The 20,738-nt window shown below is 39.9% G+C and overlaps 1 protein-coding gene across 1 annotated transcript; it reads right to left on the bottom strand.

Moving 5' to 3' along the window:
- Window positions 1-504: 504 nt before the first annotated feature.
- On the bottom strand, window positions 505-17,251 carry AMBN (ameloblastin; the record flags this gene model as incomplete). Its single annotated transcript, XM_081940060.1, has 10 exons — window positions 505-984; window positions 3,343-3,384; window positions 4,690-4,734; window positions 5,450-5,509; window positions 5,735-5,773; window positions 6,880-7,119; window positions 8,350-8,466; window positions 9,810-9,857; window positions 13,795-13,845; window positions 17,180-17,251. The coding sequence occupies 10 exons, from the start codon at window positions 17,249-17,251 to the stop codon at window positions 505-507; spliced, it is 1,194 nt and encodes a 397-aa protein (XP_081796186.1).
- Window positions 17,252-20,738: the final 3,487 nt, after the last annotated feature.

Raw genomic sequence — 20,738 nt, 5'->3', positions numbered from 1 at the left:
ATAAGTCTTGAATAGAATCTAAAGCTAAAGGGTTCATAAATAATTTGCAATAAAAATATGAGTCAGGCAAGGACCTAAAGCACAAAAAAGCTAGAGAGCTTAAACAGGCAATGGATCACTTAAGCCAGGGGTGTCCAAACTTGGGAACTTTAAGACTTGTGGACTTCAACTCCCAGAATTCCCCAGCCAGCTGGCTGGGGAATTCTGGGAGTTGAAGTCCACAAGTCTTAAAGTTCCCAAGTTTGGACACCCCTGGCTTAAGCAAATAGGAAACTAATTTAGTGTTTAACATTAAACATCTGGTGCCTCCAAAAGAGGCTTTCTCAAAAATGAAATATTTAAAAAAACATGGCATCCATCCTAACCCTAACCCTAACCCTAACCCTAACCCGTGGCATCCCTGCAATAAGCTACAGTACATCCATTGGCTGTTTTGGCTCTCATTGACTCAAGCCCAAGGAATCGCTAAAGAGTAAACAAGCAGCACATGTTCTTCAAGGGTTCTCAGGGCTCTTGCAAATGCCAGCTGCTTTGACTGACTTGTGGCTGGCCAGCCTCATTTCCTGCACTGGTTGAGTAAAAGGAGTCAGGAAACATGGTAGGATCCAAAGGCATGGGAGTGCTAGTTGCCTCTAAAGGGATGAAGCTATCAGGAGTTGCTGGAGGCAAGGCAGTGGCTTGAGGCACATTTGGCTGCCCTTTACTCTGACCAGCAGGGTTTAACACATTGTTGTTGTTGGCATTGGGCAAGGCAACCCTTGGGTTGATATCTACAGGGATAACATTATTCCCTCTGTCCGGAGGGTTGGGCCCTAGGTTGGCTCCTTTTGGAACTTCAGGCTGTTCTGTAATGCCCAGCTGATCATCTTCGACTGTGTAATCTCCTGGTTGGCCTCTGTTCAGTGGCATATTTCCAAATCTGGCATCCATGGGAAAGCCATGGGGGCCTGTTGCCTGATAGGCCGGTGCGCCAAATCCTCCACCCTGGAAAAAAACAACGACAGTACATGAATGACTATGAACCCTCTGAAGATCTGGATGACAAACGTATGGAGAGAGATGGTGATGTGAGTGGAAAGTGTTGGCTTTGGGCGCTTAGCAAGCTGTCCTAAATGCAAACTTGAGGAATGAAAATCTAAACTCTTTTTTTATGCAGTGGGAAATGTCCCAGAAAATAAATACTGTGATGACACTGAAGCCTTAGAGCAGAGGGCTGTCCAAACTTGGGAACTTTAAGACTTGTGGACTTCAACTCCCAGAATTCCCCAGCCAGCCATGCTGGCTGGGGAATTCTGGGAGTTGAAGTCCACAAGTCTTAAAGTTCCCAAGTTTGGACACCCCTGCCTTAGAGGATAAATGACAGATGACATAGGTATGGGGAGATGGATTGAAGTTGGGCCATCAATCAATTAAGAGTTGAGTTTGTTTGGCGGGGGACACAGTAGTAGTAGTAGTAGTAGTAGTAGTAGTAGTAGTAGTAGTAGCAGCAGCAGCAGCAGCAGCAGGAAAGTTGTAGTAGATCATTGAGAATTTTAAGAATAAGAATGGTGGAAGCATCAAAAGAGCCAAAAAAAAAAAAAAAAAAAGGAGAGCAAAAATCAATATCAAAATCTGGATTCATCTGGAGCTCAGCCAAGTCCTATCCCGAGAAACAATCGCATGAATGAATGCAGCCCTGCTGTTTCTGTGAACAAGTAAAGTCAATTGTGCAATCCTTATTCCCACATTAGGTAACATGCTGCTCAACATCATTAAACTTCGGGAGTCTTTTGATCAGGCAGAACATTATAGCAGTGAATATAATAGTTAAAAATAACAACAGAGAGGGGAGAAGCTAGCCTCTCAGATGCACATCTATAGAGTGCTTCAGGGGTGCTTCAGTCTATGAACCATCCACTTGAAACTGCTGGGAGAATTCATCACCTGTTCAGGATGAGCTATTATCAATGATGAGGTATCATCAATGATGATACCTAGTTCTACAGCTCCATCCTGAACCCAATGGAAAATGCAGGAGAAGTCCTCTGCCAGTGCCTGGAGACTTTCAGGATTTGAATGGGGGGGGGGGAATGGAAGCCCACTCATCTGAACTTTTCTAAGATTGAGAGTCACTGGGCTACAGAATGCCTACTAAAGTATTCCCACATTCCAGGAGGTATCAGGAGAGTCCCAGTGTTTTTTTTGTTTATTAAATTTTTATGCCGCCCATCTCCTATATAAGGTGATTCCAAGTGTCTTACAAGTTATAAATGTTAGGGGTTTTCTCCTTTACTATGGAATATTTTCTCCTTCAAGCAAGTATGGTTCCCATCGTCATGATGGTAAAAGCATGCCTTTTTTATCAGAAAGTTTTGGAGAGTGATTCTATATACCATATGTGTGTGTGTGTGTTTGTGTTTGTTTGTTTGTTTTATGGATGTGTATATTTTTATTCAATATTAACCAATATAATTTTATTGTTATTGTAATATCTATAAGCTGCCTAGAATTCATGAAGATTGAGAGGGTAGATAAATTGCATAAATAAATACATTCTGGACTTTTTTCATCTTGACTATGTTTACATCATTTTTCATTTATTATTCCTTTATTTGTAAACGGATTGCGAAAATTCCATAGGTTGCAAATCACTTTCTTACAAATAATCTCTAAACTTCTGGATCATTATATCCATCAAACCATCCCTCCCTCCCTCCCTTCTCCATCCCTCCATTCTCCATCCATTCCAAGGCAACAAATACTTTGGATTCCATCAATTTCATTAGAAGAAATGAGCATGTGCTAAATTCTGCAGAAATTGGTGTAATGTAATAATGTTTATCAGTACTTGATCTTACATATGCCAAGGAAATAGTTGTCTTATAAAAGTTTTCTTATCAATGCTGTCCATGGAAATATTTCATATTTATAAAGTGCCCTCAGAGAATCTTTGAAAGGTGAAGGACAGAGGCCATTCTTCAAGGATCTCCAAGTTTATGTTGCATAAAGTCCTCACCACTTTGGAGCAAAAGACTATCTATCTTTGCTTTTCAGAATTCTTCCCATTTAAATATTTATCTTTTGCCATAATATCTTCCCCTCCCTTCACTATACTTTATGTTCATGCTACTAAGACTAAAACCTTGAAGCTTGATCTGCCCATCCATTTCTCAGCCTTGGGTTGTATGATTGGCTTTATTTAAAGAGAAAGTCAATTTTTAATGAATTTCTATTAAGATTATGAGGACCCAGATTGTTGGGGGCAATATGTTGACTCTGTAATCCGCTTAAATAGGGCTGTAAAGCACTGTGAAGCAGTATATAAGTCTAAGTGCTATTGCTATTACGATGTCCACAACATACCTGCATTTCTTCTGAGCTTACTATTCCTAATCTGGTGGGAACCTGTGGAACATGTAAATAAGCAAACCACATATCAGGAATGAAACATGCCAGTCTAATATCAACAGAGTCCTAATTTTTCAGAATCCAATGTTTTGTTACATATAATAGTGCATATTCCTGTATTGCCAACAACAACATCAATGCTTTTAAAACATTTTTTTTCTTTTGAAATATTTAATGTTATGTTTGGGGGAAAAAACTTAAATATTGTGGTAACTGTTCTCCATTTTAAAAGTTGTAAATTAAAAATCTGAAATCTGAGCCTTCCAGTGGCCACAATAACTTGGATAACAATCATTACCGTTGCCATAAACAACTGGATTCAAACTTGTTGATATATTAATATGTAGGTCGTGTATTACAGGTTTCCCCAACCTGAGCAACTTCTAAATGTATGAATTAATTTCCAGAATTCTGAACAATGGATATGCTGGCCAGAAAAATTATGGGAATTTAAATTCACATGTAGTATTCCGTGTCTCAGGAAGAATATAGACAACTCTCTTAACACACATCTGTAAATTAGTACCGTTATTATTGTAAATAGATTTTAGGTGGGTCTGTGCCTATGTTGAGAAAAATGTGACCTATGACTAAGTCACTTCTTTTTATTTTTTGCTCATTTTTAGTGTGACTTACAAAATAATAAATGGAATCTCACAGAAGCAGATTAACAGATGGGAAGGAAACTGCAGAGTTGGGCCAAGTTTAAGATTCATATAATCCTTTCCATTCCTATGGGGAATGTGGGGAAATGATTTGTTACCCTTAAGAAAACTTTCTCAATGGAGATTTCATCTATTCCTTAGATCTAACTCTAGGTGCTCAAAGTTCAGTTGTGATGGCGCTGATTCGCACTGTTTCCTTTATTTTTTGATTCAATGTTTTTGTTTATTCAAAGCTTAAAATATTTTTTTAAAACCAAAAGAATGCTGATTAGTATAATGCAGCAATGTTGGTTTGTCACCCCTTGCAAAATAGGGTAAAAGAATTTTAAACTGTTAAACTACTACATCTACATCAAATTGTTAGTTTGTCATCTATAAACTATATTAATAACAAAGTAGTTAACGGAAAAACAATAATAGTGACTATATTATGTAAAATTATAAATGTAATAAACATTGTGAACAATAATTAAAAAGACAATGTTGAAATTCTAAAACTCTGTTAATGATCTCTTATTGTAATCAACTGGTTCCCACTATTTCCATGCGGTATTTTATACAAAATAACCAGAAATTTATCCCAAACATGATAAGTCTGAAGGTTTTCATTTGGGGTAGATTAATGTTAAGTACTTACTCCTTTGTTTGCTACATAAGACATATATTGCAAATTAGGATAGATCTAAACAAAAAGAAAAGAAAAAATTAAACTGATTTTAAGATGTTTGTTTTGTTTTAATCTTTATAAAAATAGACTGGAAAGGAACATGCTTTTTTAGCCAGAACAATGACTTATCTTTATCCACATCCTGGCTTTAACAGGAATCATATAAATATTCTTAAGGAATTCCCTCCCTATTTATTTTAATTTATATTCTGCCTTTATTATTTTTATAAATAACTCAGGGCAGCTAACTTATCTAGTATGCCTCCTCTCTTCCTATTGTCCCCACAAAACAACCCTATGAGGTGGATTGGGTGAAAGAGAAAAACTGGACCAAGGTCACCCAGCTGATTTTCATGACTAAAGTGGGACTAGAATTCACAGTCTCCCTGTTTCTAGCCTTAACTGCTTAGTCAACTGGTTCTCATTATTAAGATTATGCCATTTTTGCAGGAATCCATAAGAACCGGGAAAGTATCAGGATTATGTTGGAATCTCTTAATCATTTAATAAACTCTTGGATCAAGTTCTTTCAAGGGGAGGACCATAATTTTGGGGAAAGTTGCTTCGTAAATTTGTTTGCACTTCGGAGAACTGAAAGATTTGAAGCAAAAGCTAATTTGCAAATAAGTATGTCTACATTTGTGTGTTAAGATGGAAATGGAATTCCAGTGATGGAAATTCAACTGCATTAACAGTTAACAATAAGATTTTAGTCAGGGAACTAACTTACAGATCTTTGCTGTGGTTGTTGGGCTGTGTTTTGTTGGGTTCCAAATAAGCCAGGGTAGATCTTTGCAAAAAGAAAGAAAAAGTTGAATGGATTATCAGGAAAAATATGAGTGATTACAATACATACTGCCTTAAAACAGAAAAAAAAATTCTAAAGAACATATGGCACTCTTTGACCGTGTGTGTGTGTGTGTGTGTGTGTGTGTGTTCCTGTGTCTGTTTCTAAGTAATTGTTTGGTCAAGAAGTTTATCTCTGTTATAATTCTCATAGTTAATATATACTTACTTGGCCCAATGTCCCTGAATAATCTTGTATGGCAGGTAACTATAGTTAATAAAAGAAAACATTTGATATCATTAGCTTGACAACATGTAGAAAATAAAGACTAAACTAAGCAAAGCTTTCAATCTAAATATAATTGTGTTATGTTTAATAAGTGTTTAAATTCTTGGAAGAGGCTTAAAATCTAGAAGAAATATTTATTTGTATCTTACAGAGAAATTCAGAAACTGATATATAAATGAACCACATTTATTTAGGAGGTTGGATTTTTAAACTAGGGAATTTTTCAAATGTAGATTTGAAATAAATTGTTGCAAGATCACATTCAAAGAATCTACATCAGTCAATTTATATTCCAAAGAATCTATATCATTTATTTAGTAAATACGTAAAGTCTGCTGGAAAATGCACATATTAATTAAATTAAAAATCCAAAATATATTATATCAGGAAAGGCTCTTTGTAAAAGAAAAAAACTTTATATGTGGATAAAAACAAGGCAAATAAAAATGAGAAATGTGCATTAAAATGCATACACATTTTAGACTGTTTCCCCCTCCCCTGCAAACTATGTAACATGGAAAAAGTGAAAACAATCAGAATTGAATGCTTCATTCAGCCTTAGTTAATCTTGTGCCTTCATATTCTTTATAATCTCCATGCCAAAGATTAGTGCTTAATGATTCAATCACAGATAATCCTCAACTTAAAACTAATTGCTTAGTGACCAACCAAAATTATAACAGATACCTCCCCAAAAAGCTATTTATGACCCAATTTTGAGATTGCGATGGCCTCCCTCTCCCCATGGTCTCATCATTTGGCACTTGACAACTGGATCACCTTTAAGACCATTTCTAGTGTCCCACAGTCAAGTGAATGTGATTTTCAACTTTTCTTTTTGCCATCTTCTATTTATTTCCAGATTCTGGCAAAAAAACACTCACTAAAATGAATTCGCTTCACAGCTGCCATAGAAAATGCCAAAACTTCAGATCCGGCTATGTGATGCCTTGTCTTACAACCATAATGACTTACAACCATAATTATGGACCCAATTGCAGTCTTACATCGAGGACTGCCTGCGCTGGAGATGCAGAGATTTTGCACTCATATTAGAAGTATCTCAATTGCTTGTCAAAACTGACCTGTTGAGCCTGCCTGTCCAATGATAGCTGTTGTTGAACATCTGGCTGGTTTCCTTCCGATGGAGGAAACTGTTTTGGATGAAATGGCGGCTGGACATCATAAGGTTGCATTTGGACTTGCCTTGTAGGAAGGAAATGTGCATAATGGTAATGAGGATTCTCTTGTATCCCAGGTTGTTGGAGCAGAATGGGTGTTTGAGATGGCAATGGAGGAGGGTGCACTGGCATTGTGTATTCATACTATGGAGTGATAAAAGATGAATAACCAGAAGAGAAAGGTTAAAAATCATGAATGAGCCATTTTCAGGCATACCGAAATGTTGCATGAACAACGAATCTGACAAATGAATTTCTGGATTACGAAATGCCATACTGTAATACATTTGTTTGCCACCCAGATCAGGATGCTCAATTCTCAGGGCCATCAAAGTTTCCTAACTTTGTGCCATGCCTCACCCAATTATTATTGTTGATTCTTTTAATACAAGCATGACTCAGGAAGCCACCATGTTGCAGAGAAAAATGTCAACATCCAGCATTTCATCAATTTTGAAGATGCTTTTATTTTAAAGGCAATGGGACTTTCTAATTTTTCTTTAAGGCATTTGCTTCTCATCCGAGAAACTTCTTTAGTTCTAACTAACAGGTGAAGTTCCAGAACTGAAGAAGCTTCTTGGGTGAGAAGCAAAATGTCTTAAAGTAAAACCAGAAAGTTGCCTTTAAAATAAAAGCATCTTTGGGACAACCCTGACCTGGATGAATGAGAACCTCCATAGACAATTTTGAAAAATGATTCCTGTTATGTATGATTTCAAAGCTTTTCCTAGACATTGAATAAGAAGGGAACTGCAACTCAGTGCTTTGTGAACTACAAGCCCAGGATAAAGATAAATACATACTGATAGAAGTGATAGAAAGCATTTGGGAAAGTTGGGCCAAAGGAGTAGATTCAATATCTCTTAGAATTTTAGTAAATGGAAGTTTTGTGATTGGCCATGCCATATAGCCATTCTGGGGGACTGGACTGAGACTGATGTCACCTATTTCATGCAGAAGATGCTGCTGAGAATCCAGGAAATTTCCAAAGGTCCTTTTTCAAAAGGCAACTGGTTTTTGTTTTTCCTTGAAGATGTATTGCTTCTCACCCCAGATGCTTCTTCAAATGAACTGAAAAAGCTTCTTGGATGAGAAGCAAAACATCTTCAAGGAAAAACAAAGTCCAGTTGCCCTTTGAAAATAAAGGACTTTTGGGACAACCATGATCTGGATGACTGAGTATCTCCACAGAAGATCCAGGAAATTATAGTTCCCATGGAGGACCATAATGGGTGGCATGGAATTCTTAAAGTTGTAATCTCAGCATATCCAGAAGAAAAAACAGTCTAGGGAAAAATATCTAGAAAGCCAAAAAGAAGAGTTCTGCTTCAATACTGTAATGTTTCTGGGGCGATAACAGCTTAAATTTCTTACCTGTTGGGTTTCATGTTGAGGTCTTTGTCGTATCAAGTAAAATGATGAATGCGACGGTAAGAAATTGTGCATCCACATCGAATTAAATGGATCAGCATAGCTGTAAGTCTGGCCATACTAAAAGTGGCATGATTAAATACATTTATTCTGAAACTATAATTCAGAGGCTAACAAGTTAGAACAGGAGTTAAATTCAAGCCAATATTTCCAATCAGAATTAATTCATAATAGATAGATGTTGTGATAGATTTTCCACTTGATTCCTTTATAAATGGTATATAAATATATATACCAAATTCCTTTCTCTGACAATAGATCCATAAATTTAGCTAGAGAAAAAAGGGCCGAAGAGAAGGAAGAGGCACTACATATCTATTTATTAATCATTCTGCCTCTTGACAACACACAAGCCTCAATAAGGAAACAAATGAAGTCAGCTTGGAACCCTTTCAATAAATATTATCTACAGTCAGTTTAACAAACACCCTAGAAGTTGACTGCAAGATATTTAACACAACAATAGCATAATCATTCCAGAGTGCCTTCAGGATCACTATATAAATAAGTGAAGGGTTTTTAATAATCAGTGTGATTGAGTTAGGTTATGATTAAAATCAAACTACATTGCAGAGTTGCTTGACAGTAAGAGTTACTGAGTCTAGTAATACTTTCTATTGAATGTGGAGTATTAAACTGAGCTGCATATCTAAGAAAGCAATAGAATACTTCTGACTTATCTACACTTTATTGTTATTATTTTAAACTTATTAGCCACTGAACTCCCATAGAGATTTAATAGGGAATAAGGAACATGGATACCATGGTTCCCAGAAAATAAGACTTATTTTCTTTTGACCCCTGAAATAAGCACTTGGCCTTATTTTCAGGGAGGTCATTTTATTTTTGAGGTGCAGGAGGAGGCGAGCGTGGTCACCTGATGGCTGTTGCTGTGTTGCAATATTTTCAGGGAGGGCTTATTTTAGCGCATGCACTCAAAAGTCCGATTGGCCTTATTATCCAAGGAGGTCATATTTTCAGGGAAACAGGGTAGGATTTCTTGAGAACGCAATCTGTAACTTGTTTATTGAGAAGCATCTCTTATTGAACCCAATTAAAATAATTATACATCAAAACACAGTCATTTCATTTTGCTCAATAAGTAAAGTAAATATTCAGTTTGATTGTGAACTTGGTCAAGACTAGGTTTACCAATCAAGATAAGCTAGGGATGAGAAGCCTCTTGCATTTTTAAAATTTTGCGAGGTTTGGTCCTAATTCCCTAATCAATGATCATTTCAGGACAGTTAATCAATTCCAATTCTTTCTAAAGTCAAAGGTTCCTTGCTTTGGATGTAAGTAAGTCAATAAATAGAATAAGTCTAGAATATCATCATCAGCTTATTCTCATCACCATTAATATATTTTTCTGCAAAGAGGATATGTGGCATAACTGTGATTACCTGAGGGAGTACCTTGGGCACATTTGGTCCACCCAGCTGTCTCATACCCTGTAAGGCAATATTTAAAATCCTCAGTGTTATTGTAATCAGTATTTTCTATTTTGCAATGTTTACACATCTTTTCACGGAGCTCACAAAGAGTAGTTAAAAACAATAGCCTCCACTCACTCTCCACCTAATGCAGCTTCTATTCAGAATTGTATTGCCTCTGGAACAGAAGTGTCTGATCACAATCCCATCTACACAAATTCTATTACATCCATCCAATCTCCTTTTACAAGGCATCTCAGTTCTTTGCAGCCACAAGGAGTTAATTATGGACTCTGTGAAGATTCACTTTCTTTTGTCTGTCCTGAATCTAATGCCAACTCATTTGTATGGATGCCCCTGCCTTTACATTTACTGTATAAAAAAGGGAAGAAAAACTCTTTCAGCTGTTTGACAAAACTGATTCAAAAGGTGGGTGTTGAGGGAGCAGAGTTATTCATACAGAGGTATTGCAATCGGTCCTTCTATGTGAAAATTACTTCCAAAATGTTTACTTTGGAGAAAACAAAGGTGGACCAGTACAACTAAATTGTCCTAGTCCACATACTGTAAAGGCCATGTAGCCATTTCTTGAGGGCAAGAATGCATGGCATTGTCCTCAACTGCCCCTTCAACCAACTGTGAAGATATTCTCCATTTTATACTAGGCATTGAAAGTAATATTTTCCAACTTGCCTGAGCAAAAATGGCTCTGCCTACTTTGCCTGCTATGCTTCATTTCACTGTAGGGAAATATCTCTTCTTCTTGGTCACTGGCTGTTGCCTTCTACAGCTCTTTGGTCTTGGGCTGCTGGGTGCCTGGTTGTCTGCCCCTTCCGAAGTGACTTCAACCCCCAAATCTATTCTTTTTTCCATTTCACTGGTCTTCCTTCCTTCCTTCCTTCCTTCCTTCCTTCCTTCCTTCACGAAGACAGGTAAAATAGTGTTCCTTTTTGAACTGTTAGGCATAAGCAGAGGCGGTATTCATCAGGTTCTGACCCATTCTGGAGAACCGGTAGTGGAAATTTTGAGTAGTTCAGAGAACTGGTAAATAACACCCCGACTGGCCCCGTCCCCATCTATTCTCTTCTTCCCGAGTCCCAGCTGATCAGGAGGAAATGGAGATTTTCCAGTATCCTTCCCCTGGAGTGGGGAGGAGATGGAGATTTTACAGTATCCTTCCCCTGCCAAGTCCACCAAGCCATGCCCACCAAGCCATGCCCACAGAACTGGTAGTAAGAAAAATTGAATCCCACCACTGGGCATAACCATTAGGCATAACAGATGAAAGTGTCAAAGATGAGGAGTCAACCCAAAGAAGCTATAAAGTAAATCACAGGTCCTCAAGGACTCAACAAATAGAAAAGAAAAGGCAGTTGTTGCTTTCTTTCTTTGCACAGGAGGGAGGAGTAAAGAAACTGAGAAATCCGCCAATCACAGGCAAACAGATACCCAACCAATTCCAAGCCAAAGAGGAAAGAGCTCTATTCCCAACCAGGTTATTCTTTGGAGTCAGGCAGCTTCAAGTGCAATGCCAAAAGCCCTAAGTGTTTATACTCAGATTGGGAAACTCCCATTCTAAGTTATCACACATGAAAACTGTGAAGTAATGTAGTAGCTTTAGAGAACAGATATGATTTGCACAACTAATGTGAATGCGTTTATTTCCAAAATATGCTGAAGGGAAGGAAACTAGATTTAGTTTGGGGGGGGGAGGTTGTAAGGAGTCTTGGAATATGATTATTATGTCAAAGCACCTGGTATGCCAAATATGGGAGGGAGCATACTACTTCCCTTTTGCCTTTCAGCTCCACCCTAGGAGACTTCCAGGCAAAAAAAAAACATTTTTGTTGCATTTGTGCTGATAAATAAATAAAGGGAGACTAGTATAGATCTATTTCAAGCTAGTTAGCTCTCATCAGCTAGCCATACCCTTACTGGGATTCGAACCTGGGCTGTTTTTACATATTAGGCAGAGTTCTGAAGGAACTAGCAGAACCCCAGAGTTCTGAAGGAACTAGCAGACGAGATCTCAGAACCACTGAATTATATCTTTCAGAGATCCTGGAACACCGGGGAACTACCAGAGGACTGGAAAAGAGCTGATGTGGTTCCCATCTTCAAAAAAGGGAAAAAATTAGATCCAGGAAACTACAGACCTATCAGCCTAACCTCAATACCAGGAAAGATTCTGGAAAAAATAATCAAGCAACGAATTTGCGAACACCTAGAAGCAAACAAAGTAATAGCCAAAAGCCAACATGGATTTGTCAAAAACAGATCATGCCAGACTAATCTTATTGCATTCTTTGATAATGTGACAAAATTAGTGGACCAGAGGAATGCCGTTGATATAGTTTACTTGGACTTCAGTAAGGCTTTTGATAAGGTAGACCATAACCTACTACTAGATAAAGTAGAAGAATGTGGGTTAGACAGCATCACCACCAGATGGATTGGTAACTGGCTGACCAACCGCACTCAACGTGTAGTTCTCAATGGAACTGCATCTACATGGAGGGAAGTATGCAGTGGAGTACCCCAAGGCTCTGTTTTAGGCCCAGTACTCTTCAACATCTTCATCAATGATTTGGATGAGGGAATAAATGGGGAACTCATCAAATTTGCAGATGATACCAAGCTGGCAGGAATAGCCAACACTCCAGAAGATAGGCTTAAGATACAGAAGGATCTTGACAAACTTGAACATTGGGCACTATCTAATAAAATGAAATTCAATGGTGAAAAGAGTAAGGTTCTACATTTAGGCAACAAAAACGGAATGCACAGGTACAGTATAGGTGATACCTTACTCAGTAGTAGTAACTGTGAAAGGGATCTTGGAGTCCTAGTGGACAACCATTTAAATATGAGCCAGCAGTGTGCAGCAGCTGCCAAAAAAGCCAACACAGTTCTAGGCTGCATCAACAGAGGGATAGAATCAAGATCACGTGAAGTGTTAATACCACTTTATAATGCCTTGGTAAGGCCACACTTGGAATACTGCATTCAGTTCTGGTCGCCACGATGTAAAAAAGATGTGGAGACTCTAGAAAGAGTGCAGAGAAGAGCAACAAAGATGATTAGGGGACTGGAGACTAAAACATATGAAGAACGGTTGCAGGAACTGGGTATGTTTAGCTTAAGAGAAAGAAGGACTAGGGGAGACATGATAGCATTATTCCAATATCTCAGAGGTTGCCACAAAGAAGAGGGAGTCAAACTATTCTCCAAAGCACCTGAGGGTAGAACAAGAAGCAATGGGTGGAAACTAATCAAGGAGAGAAGCAACTTAGAACTGAGGAGAAATTTCCTGACAGTGAGAACAATTAATCAGTGGAACAGCTTGCCTCCAGAAGTTGTGAATGCCCCAACACTGGAAGTCTTTAAGAAGATGTTGGATAGCTATTTGTCTGAAACGGTATAGGGTTTCCTGCCTAGGCAGGGGGTTGGACTAGAAGACCTCCAAGGTCCCTTCCAACTCTACTATTGTATTGTATTGTATTGTATTGTATTGTATTAGCCTGTAAGCCACAAGTTCTTCTCCCTTATTAGCTGAGCCAAGGAAATAATTAACTGTTATGTCAAAGCACCTGATATGCCCAAATATGGGAGGGAGCATACCGCATACCAGGTGTTTTGACATAACACTTAATTATTTCCTTGGCTCAGCTGATAAGGGAGAAGAACTTGTGGCTTACAGGCTAATACAATTGCCTAATATGTAAAAACAGCCCAGGTTCGAATCCTAGTAAGGATATGGCTAGCTGATGAGAGCTAAATAGCTTGAAATAGATCTATACTAGTCTCCCTTTATTTATTTATCAGCACAAATGCAACATACATACAGACATACATACATACATACATACATACGTGTGTGTGCATGTGTGTGTAAATCTTTGGAAATAGATAGATAGAGATAGAGACAGAGATATATAGACACACAAATACATACCTCAAGGCTTATACTACCCATTCCAGGAAGACCAGAATGACGAGGCAGTATCTATAGATATGCAAGATTAAGAATAGTTTATGAGACCAGAGGTGAAACCGTTTAAAATAATAATAATAATAATAATAATAATAATAATAATAATAATAATAATAATAATAATAATAATAATAATAATAATAATAATAATAATTTTATTTGATTAGCCGCAACCCTCTCCCGAAGGACTCGGGGCGGCGTACAATCAAACAGATAAAAAATACACATAAGACAAACATATATAAAAAAGAACAGAGACATATACATATGTGCATGGAGGAGGATGGACTTAAGTGAAAGACAGTTAAAAATACAATTTAAAATCCCCTAATAAAATTACCAAATTAAAAAAAAAAAAAAAAACCATCAGGAGCATTACTAAGTTATGGTCGAGCCAGGCCAGCTATTTGGAAAAGGTGGGTCTTGAGCTTGACACGGAAGGAGCGGAGGTCAGTAGTAGTCCTAATATCCGGGGGGAGGTCATTCCACAGGGCTGGGCCCGCCACAGAGAAGGCTCTGCTCCTAGGCGCCGCCCCATGGCACTGTCTGGTAGACGGCACCTGGAGAAGTCCCTCTCTGTGCGAGCGGATGGGTCGTAGGGATGTATGGGGCAGAATACGATCCCGCAGGTAACTAGGTCCTGAGCCATGGAGCGCTTTAAAGATCGTAATCAAAACCTTGAAACGCACTCGATAGACCACAGGAAGCCAGTGCAGCTCGCGCAGGAGAGGTGTCACATGGGAGTACTTGGTACTCCCCATAATCACCCGCGCGGCCGCATTCTGGACCAACTGCAGTCTCCGAGTGCATTTCAAGGGAAGCCCCATGTAGAGAGCGTTACAGTAGTCAAGGCGAGACGTCACCAGCGCATGGGTGACTGTGCGTAAGGCGTCCCGGTCCAATAGGGGGCGCAATTGGCGCACCAGGCGAACCTGGTGAAACGCCCCCCTGGCCACGGCTGTCACATGTTCATCCATGGACAGCCTGGCATCCAGGAGGACGCCCAAATTGCGCACCCGCTCCACGGGGGCAAGTTGAATGCCCCCAATGGCCAGAGATGGAATTATCTGGTTGAACCGGGGGGCCGGAACCCACAGCCACTCCGTCTTGGAAGGGTTGAGCCTGAGTCGGTTGTCATCCATCCAGACCCGTACGGCTTCCACACACCGGGACATCACTTCGATGGCCTCGTTGGGGTGGTTCGGGGTGGAAATGTACAGCTGAGTATCATCAGCGTACAGATGATATCCCACCCCGAAACCACGGATGATCTCACCCAGCGGCTTCATGTATGTGTTGAACAGGAGCGGCGAGAGGACCGACCCCTGTGGCACCCCACAAGTAAGGGGGCTTAGGGTCGACCTCTGCCCCCCTGCCAACACACGTTGCGTCCGGCCGGAGAGGTAGGAGCCGAACCACCGCAAAACGGTGCCCCGGACCCCCAACCCCTCCAGTCGGTGCAACAGGATACCATGGTCGATGGTATCAAAAGCCGCCGAGAGGTCTAATAGGACCAGGATAGAGGAGCAACCCCTATCTCTGGCCCTCCAGAGATCGTCTACCAACGCCACCAAGGCCGTCTCAGTGCTGTGCCCAGGGCGAAAGCCGGACTGGCGCGGGTCTAGATAATCATTCTCCTCCAGATGTCGTGGGAACTGAGAAGCCACCACACTCTCTACAACCTTCGCCAAAAAGGGAAGGTTGGAGACAGGACGATAATTGGCCAGCTCCGTAGGGTCCAGGGAAGGCTTCTTGAGCAAGGGTCTCACCACCGCCTCTTTCAAGGCGGCCGGGAGAGACCCCTCACCCAACGAAGCGTTCACTAGGCCCAGGAGCCAGTCGCGTGTAACCTCCCAGGAAGCCAGTACAAGCCAGGAGGGACACGGGTCCAGCAAACATGTGGTAGGTCGCAGTCGTCCACGCAATCTGTCCAAATCCTCGATGGCAACCAAGTCAAACTCCTCCCAAAAAGGTTTCTCAAGACTCGCCACTGGCGTCTCGACTGGGCCACTGAAGGGGACCCAATCCTTCCGGATTTGAGCGACTTTATCCAGCAGATATTTCCCAAACTCCTCTGCTCTACCCTGTAGAGGGGCCTCCCGCGGCCTCTGGAACAGAAGGGAGCGGGACACCCGAAACAGGGCGGCAGGGCGGTTCTCTGCGGATGCAATGAGAGCGGCACAATATCGACGTTTGGCCGTTCTCAATGCCACTAGGTACGTCCTTAAATGGGCTCGTACCTGTGCTCGGTCCAATTCGGATCGGGAGGATATTAATACTATTACTGAGAACTGCTGTGGTGGGCTGGGTGATGACATGATGACCTCATTGGAGGATTGGGGTATGACATTGAATGTGATTTCTTCTTTGTTATTCTTCCTCCTCCTCGGTTAGTGGAGGAAACCGCTGTCATATTTCAGCAATCTAGAGTAATTTGTGGGGCACAAAAAGCAAAAGCCAGCACTCCACTGGCTCGGTTTAAATTACCAAACATCAAGATGAACTCTGGATTTTTAAAGTATAGGGCTTCAGGTCTCCATCACTGGGACAAAATATTTTAGACTACAGCCTTCCTAATGCTGTGACCCTTTAATACAGTTCCTCATGTTGTGGTGATCTCCAACCATAACATTATTTTATGTTTTCCATATTTTTTTGAAAATATGTGTTTTCTGATGGTCTTAGGCGACCCCTGTGAAAGGGTCATTCGACCCCCAAAGGGGTCCCGACCCACAGGTTGAGAACCACTGGACTAGAGATTCTCCAGCCTTCTCAGTGGATCTTTAATTAAAACCATTAGGAAGGTAAAGCAGATTTAGAAAATGAGGACTTGCTTTACATATTGAAAACAATAGATGAAAATTTCAAATAAACTATTCTGAAGTAGAATTCCCCATTACAGGAAATACAAAAACCACAATTAATGCTAGAAGTTCAAAGGAGCAGGACATTGCCGTAAAGTGCCTTTTAAAACAGTTTTTTTAAAACCATGGTTATAAACTGTAATTTTGATATGAAAAAGAACCCAAAGCTAGGATTTGGGAACTATATTTGGAAATTAGTAGATTGGATATTTTTTTTAAAAAAATGATCTCCTAGCACACTATTTCTCAACCATGGCAATTTTATGAGATGAGGATTTCAACTCCCAGAATTCCCCAGCCAGCATGCTGACTAGGGAATTCTGGGAATTCACACATTTTAAAGTTGTCAAAGTTGAGAAACACAATTTTGTACAAAATGGTTGACCACATAATATATTTCTGTTTGTTTTTTTTAAAGAAACTGATTCATTTTAACTTTATTCTGTATAAGTAATTGTTTCAGATAAAGTTGTAAGAATTACCGGCAAAGCAGAACATGTTCCTAAAAGGCATATGACAAATGTCCATTGTTTCATAATTGGAATGTAGCCCATAAAAGGACTAGAAGGATCTGTAGAGGGTGATGAAATCCTGCAAGGAGGGAAAAAAAAGACAAAATACTGTATATAATGAAACAGCAAAATCACCAATATACAAACATCCTATTATTATTTCTCCCATTCTTACTGCTAGTTTGATAGTAGGATGGATGATGATTTGGTCCCATCAACTATTCTTCCACATTAAAATTCTTAACTGCATTAATAATTCTGTCACATTAAAAATTGCAGTTGAATGGCAAGTTCGGGGTAGCTCAGTTAGTGCATTTCTGATGTCCATCAAAAATGTTTTAAGTATTTAGTGGAGGGCAAGTGCCCTGGATAGAAAAAAGCAATGTTCGCAGTAGGTCAGTTTTAATATTCACAGCCATCAGTTATATTAGCTTCTCATCGCCTTAACAACAACCTTAGAAGATAAAGCAGGATTATTATGTCCCATAATGTTACTGAGGGATATTAGACCTAAGAAAGCAGGTACTCTACAGAGGAAGATTTGTCTTTGTAGTCACCTCAATACCGGTGATAAAATGATTGCCATGACCTTAAGAAGAAAAACAATTAAACCAGGACAGGCATGCTCTGGGCATGCTTCCTTCCAACACTGATGCAAACACACCAGGCCTTTAGGAAAGTCTTCCAAGGTGTCCTTCACTCACTGCCAGAAAGTGATTGGAGGTGGCAGAGAAGGGAACGAGAAGTGACCACACAGCTGCCTGTTGACCTTAGTGCAATCACAGATATGGATCTGTATCGTGCAAACGAAGCTATTTCTGAAGATGGGCCTTTGAACTTAATTTTTATTGATTTGTATCCCCTCCTTAACCCTGACTTGGGCTGAGAGAGAGAGAGAGAGAGTGACTAGGCCAAAGTCACCCAGTTGGCTTTCATGGCAAAGGTAGGACTTGAACTCAGGTCTCCAGCTTTCTATCCTGGTGCCTTAACCACTAGACCAAACTGGCCTTCTTAATTATTTCTTCCTCAAAGCTGAGTGCCAAATGTTATCCACCAGTCCTTAAGCTGGTAGAAAATTAGACCAGCATAACATTGGCTGCTCTGCAGCAACCGCTGCCCTCCACTACCACAGTGCTGGCAAATTATGCTATCCTTATCTTATGCAGTATTGCCCAGACATTAATTTACTAATGTTGTATAATCTAATACCCTTATTGTAGAGCAATAGGTGTAGGGCATACTTACAGGTAATCCTCGATTTATGACCACAATTGAGCCCAGAATTTATGTTGCTATATGATAAATTTGTTTAATGAATTTTGCCCCCTTTTTACGACTTTTCTTGCCACATTTGTTAAGGGAATCACTGCAGTTGTTAAATTAGTAATATTTATTTATTTATTATTTATTAAATTTATATTGCCACCGATTCACCCATGGCAACTCAAGGCGGCTTACGTAATTTAAAACCACAGTAAAAGAACAACAAAACTAATAAAAGAATCAGATAAATTAATATAATAAAATCACCCCCACCTCCCAAGCGACAGCATATCACACAAGCCATGATTGTTAAATTAATCTGGCTTCCCCATTGACTTTGTGTGTCAGAACGTCACAAAAGTTGATCACATGATGCTGGGAGACTGCAACCAGTTGTCAAGCATCTGAATGTAACTCATGTGACCAGGGACATGCTGCAACGGCCATAAGTGTGAAAAAGTCAATTTTTTCATTGCTGTTGTAATTTCGAACATTCACTAAATGAACTGTTGTAAGTTGAAGACTACCTGTAGTGGATTCCCCAACCTTCTTTCTCTCTACTCACTCTTCCAGCACAGGTTTACCCAATTGTGAAAACCTGGTCTGATTTTGCACACGTTTCCTGTGTAGGTTTGTTTAAAGGAAGATTGACAATCAGCTGATAATAAATGTCTTTTTGGACATGGCTTAGCTCTATGTTGGGATAGTTTTAGTCTGAAATAGCGCTAAGTGTGCATCTTAATAACAGCTGAAACAATAAGTCAGTAGATGTTTAGTCTGTCTCAGATCTCAAAGCTTAAAAATTGCTGAGAGACTTGTAAGTAGCAAGGAACAGAGAAGCTGATGGAAATAATCCTGCTTGAGCAGGGGGTTGGACTAGAAGACCTCCAAAGTCTCTTTCAACTCTATTATTCTGTATTCTATTCTGTCTGTAAATAGACACTCCTACTGCCCAAGGTAGAATCGTTCAGGAGCCATTGCCTGGCACTACTGGTATCCGGACTGTATGAGTACTAGCCTAAAGTACGTGATGGGCTAATCCAGGGGTGTCCAAACTTGGGAACTTTAAGACTTGTGGACTTCAACTCCCAGAATTCCCCAGCCAGCCATGCTGGCTGGGGAATTCTGGGAGTTGAAGTCCACAAGTCTTAAAGTTCCCAAATTTGGACACCCCTGGGCTAATCCAACCACACAAAAAAGTCATCTCACTGTATCATTAACAGAATCATTAACAGATTGTATCTGAAGCAAAATCTGTGTCAGAGTAAGGAGGAAAGCACAGTTTAACAGGAATGAAACAGGAATACAGTGTATCTTTAAGATGGTCTCAAGTGTGGTTCTGGACAGAGGGGGTCTCACATTTTGTTACCATTGGTTTGTCCCGCGCGCACCCGCCCACCTTCTGCGTGTGCGCCTAGCCTTCCATGCATGCGCTTTGCTCACGCACACATCTTCCTCACATGCGCCTGGCCTCAAAAAGTGCCTAAATAGGATAGCATATAGCCGGGGTGGATGGGCAGGCCCACTTGGGATTTCCGCTACCGGTTCGGGTGAGAACCAGTTCAAACTGGCTGAATACCACCTCTGGTTCTGGAATTTAATGAAAGCAGGAGGATTCGGCATGAAAAGAACTGGCGTAGGTGAATGCAAGGAAAAGCTCTTTAAATGATAATGTGCTTGACTTAACTTCAAAATGAGATGTGGCATCTCTATTAAAACTAGTGGTCCCTTTTCAAAATGGACTCCTGGTTTTCTACCACTAGGCTTATCCCAGTGACAGCACCATTCCTTCCATAATGGATGGTCACCTCCTTTAAGTTATTAGCAAGAATGGTGATTTCCCTTTATTTTCCCCATCAACAGACAACTGTCCCCACTTCTGCTGAGCTTATTGCCTCCGTACAATTCAGTTGTGCTGTAAAAAAATAATTCTGGTTCATTTTCCAGGCCTTTTAATACAGATAATGAACTTCAAGATACAGACATGTTATTTTGGATAAAATCAACCTAATCGTGCCATGTTCATCCTGTACCTAGGATTTCTTTTCTTTTCTGCCCTGTAGCAGTGTCTCTCAGACATTATTAAGCTAGCAGCAAAAAGAAAAGAAAAATCTTTTGAGTTTCACAAGCTGCAAATATAAAAAACGATAATAACAACAATTACGCCTACCATGGTTGGGTTGCAGTGATCCAGACGACCTCAAGGTTTTTCATATGAATGAATTAATCTAACCAAATCAAAGTCTCCCATGTAAAATTGCTATGT

The sequence above is a fragment of the Natrix helvetica genome (assembly GCF_964273705.1).
Source record: "Natrix helvetica genome assembly, chromosome: 2".
Lineage (NCBI taxonomy): Eukaryota > Metazoa > Chordata > Lepidosauria > Squamata > Natricidae > Natrix > Natrix helvetica.
The sequence above is the reverse complement of the archived record's forward strand: the minus strand, read 5'-3'. Positions and strand labels throughout refer to the sequence as shown.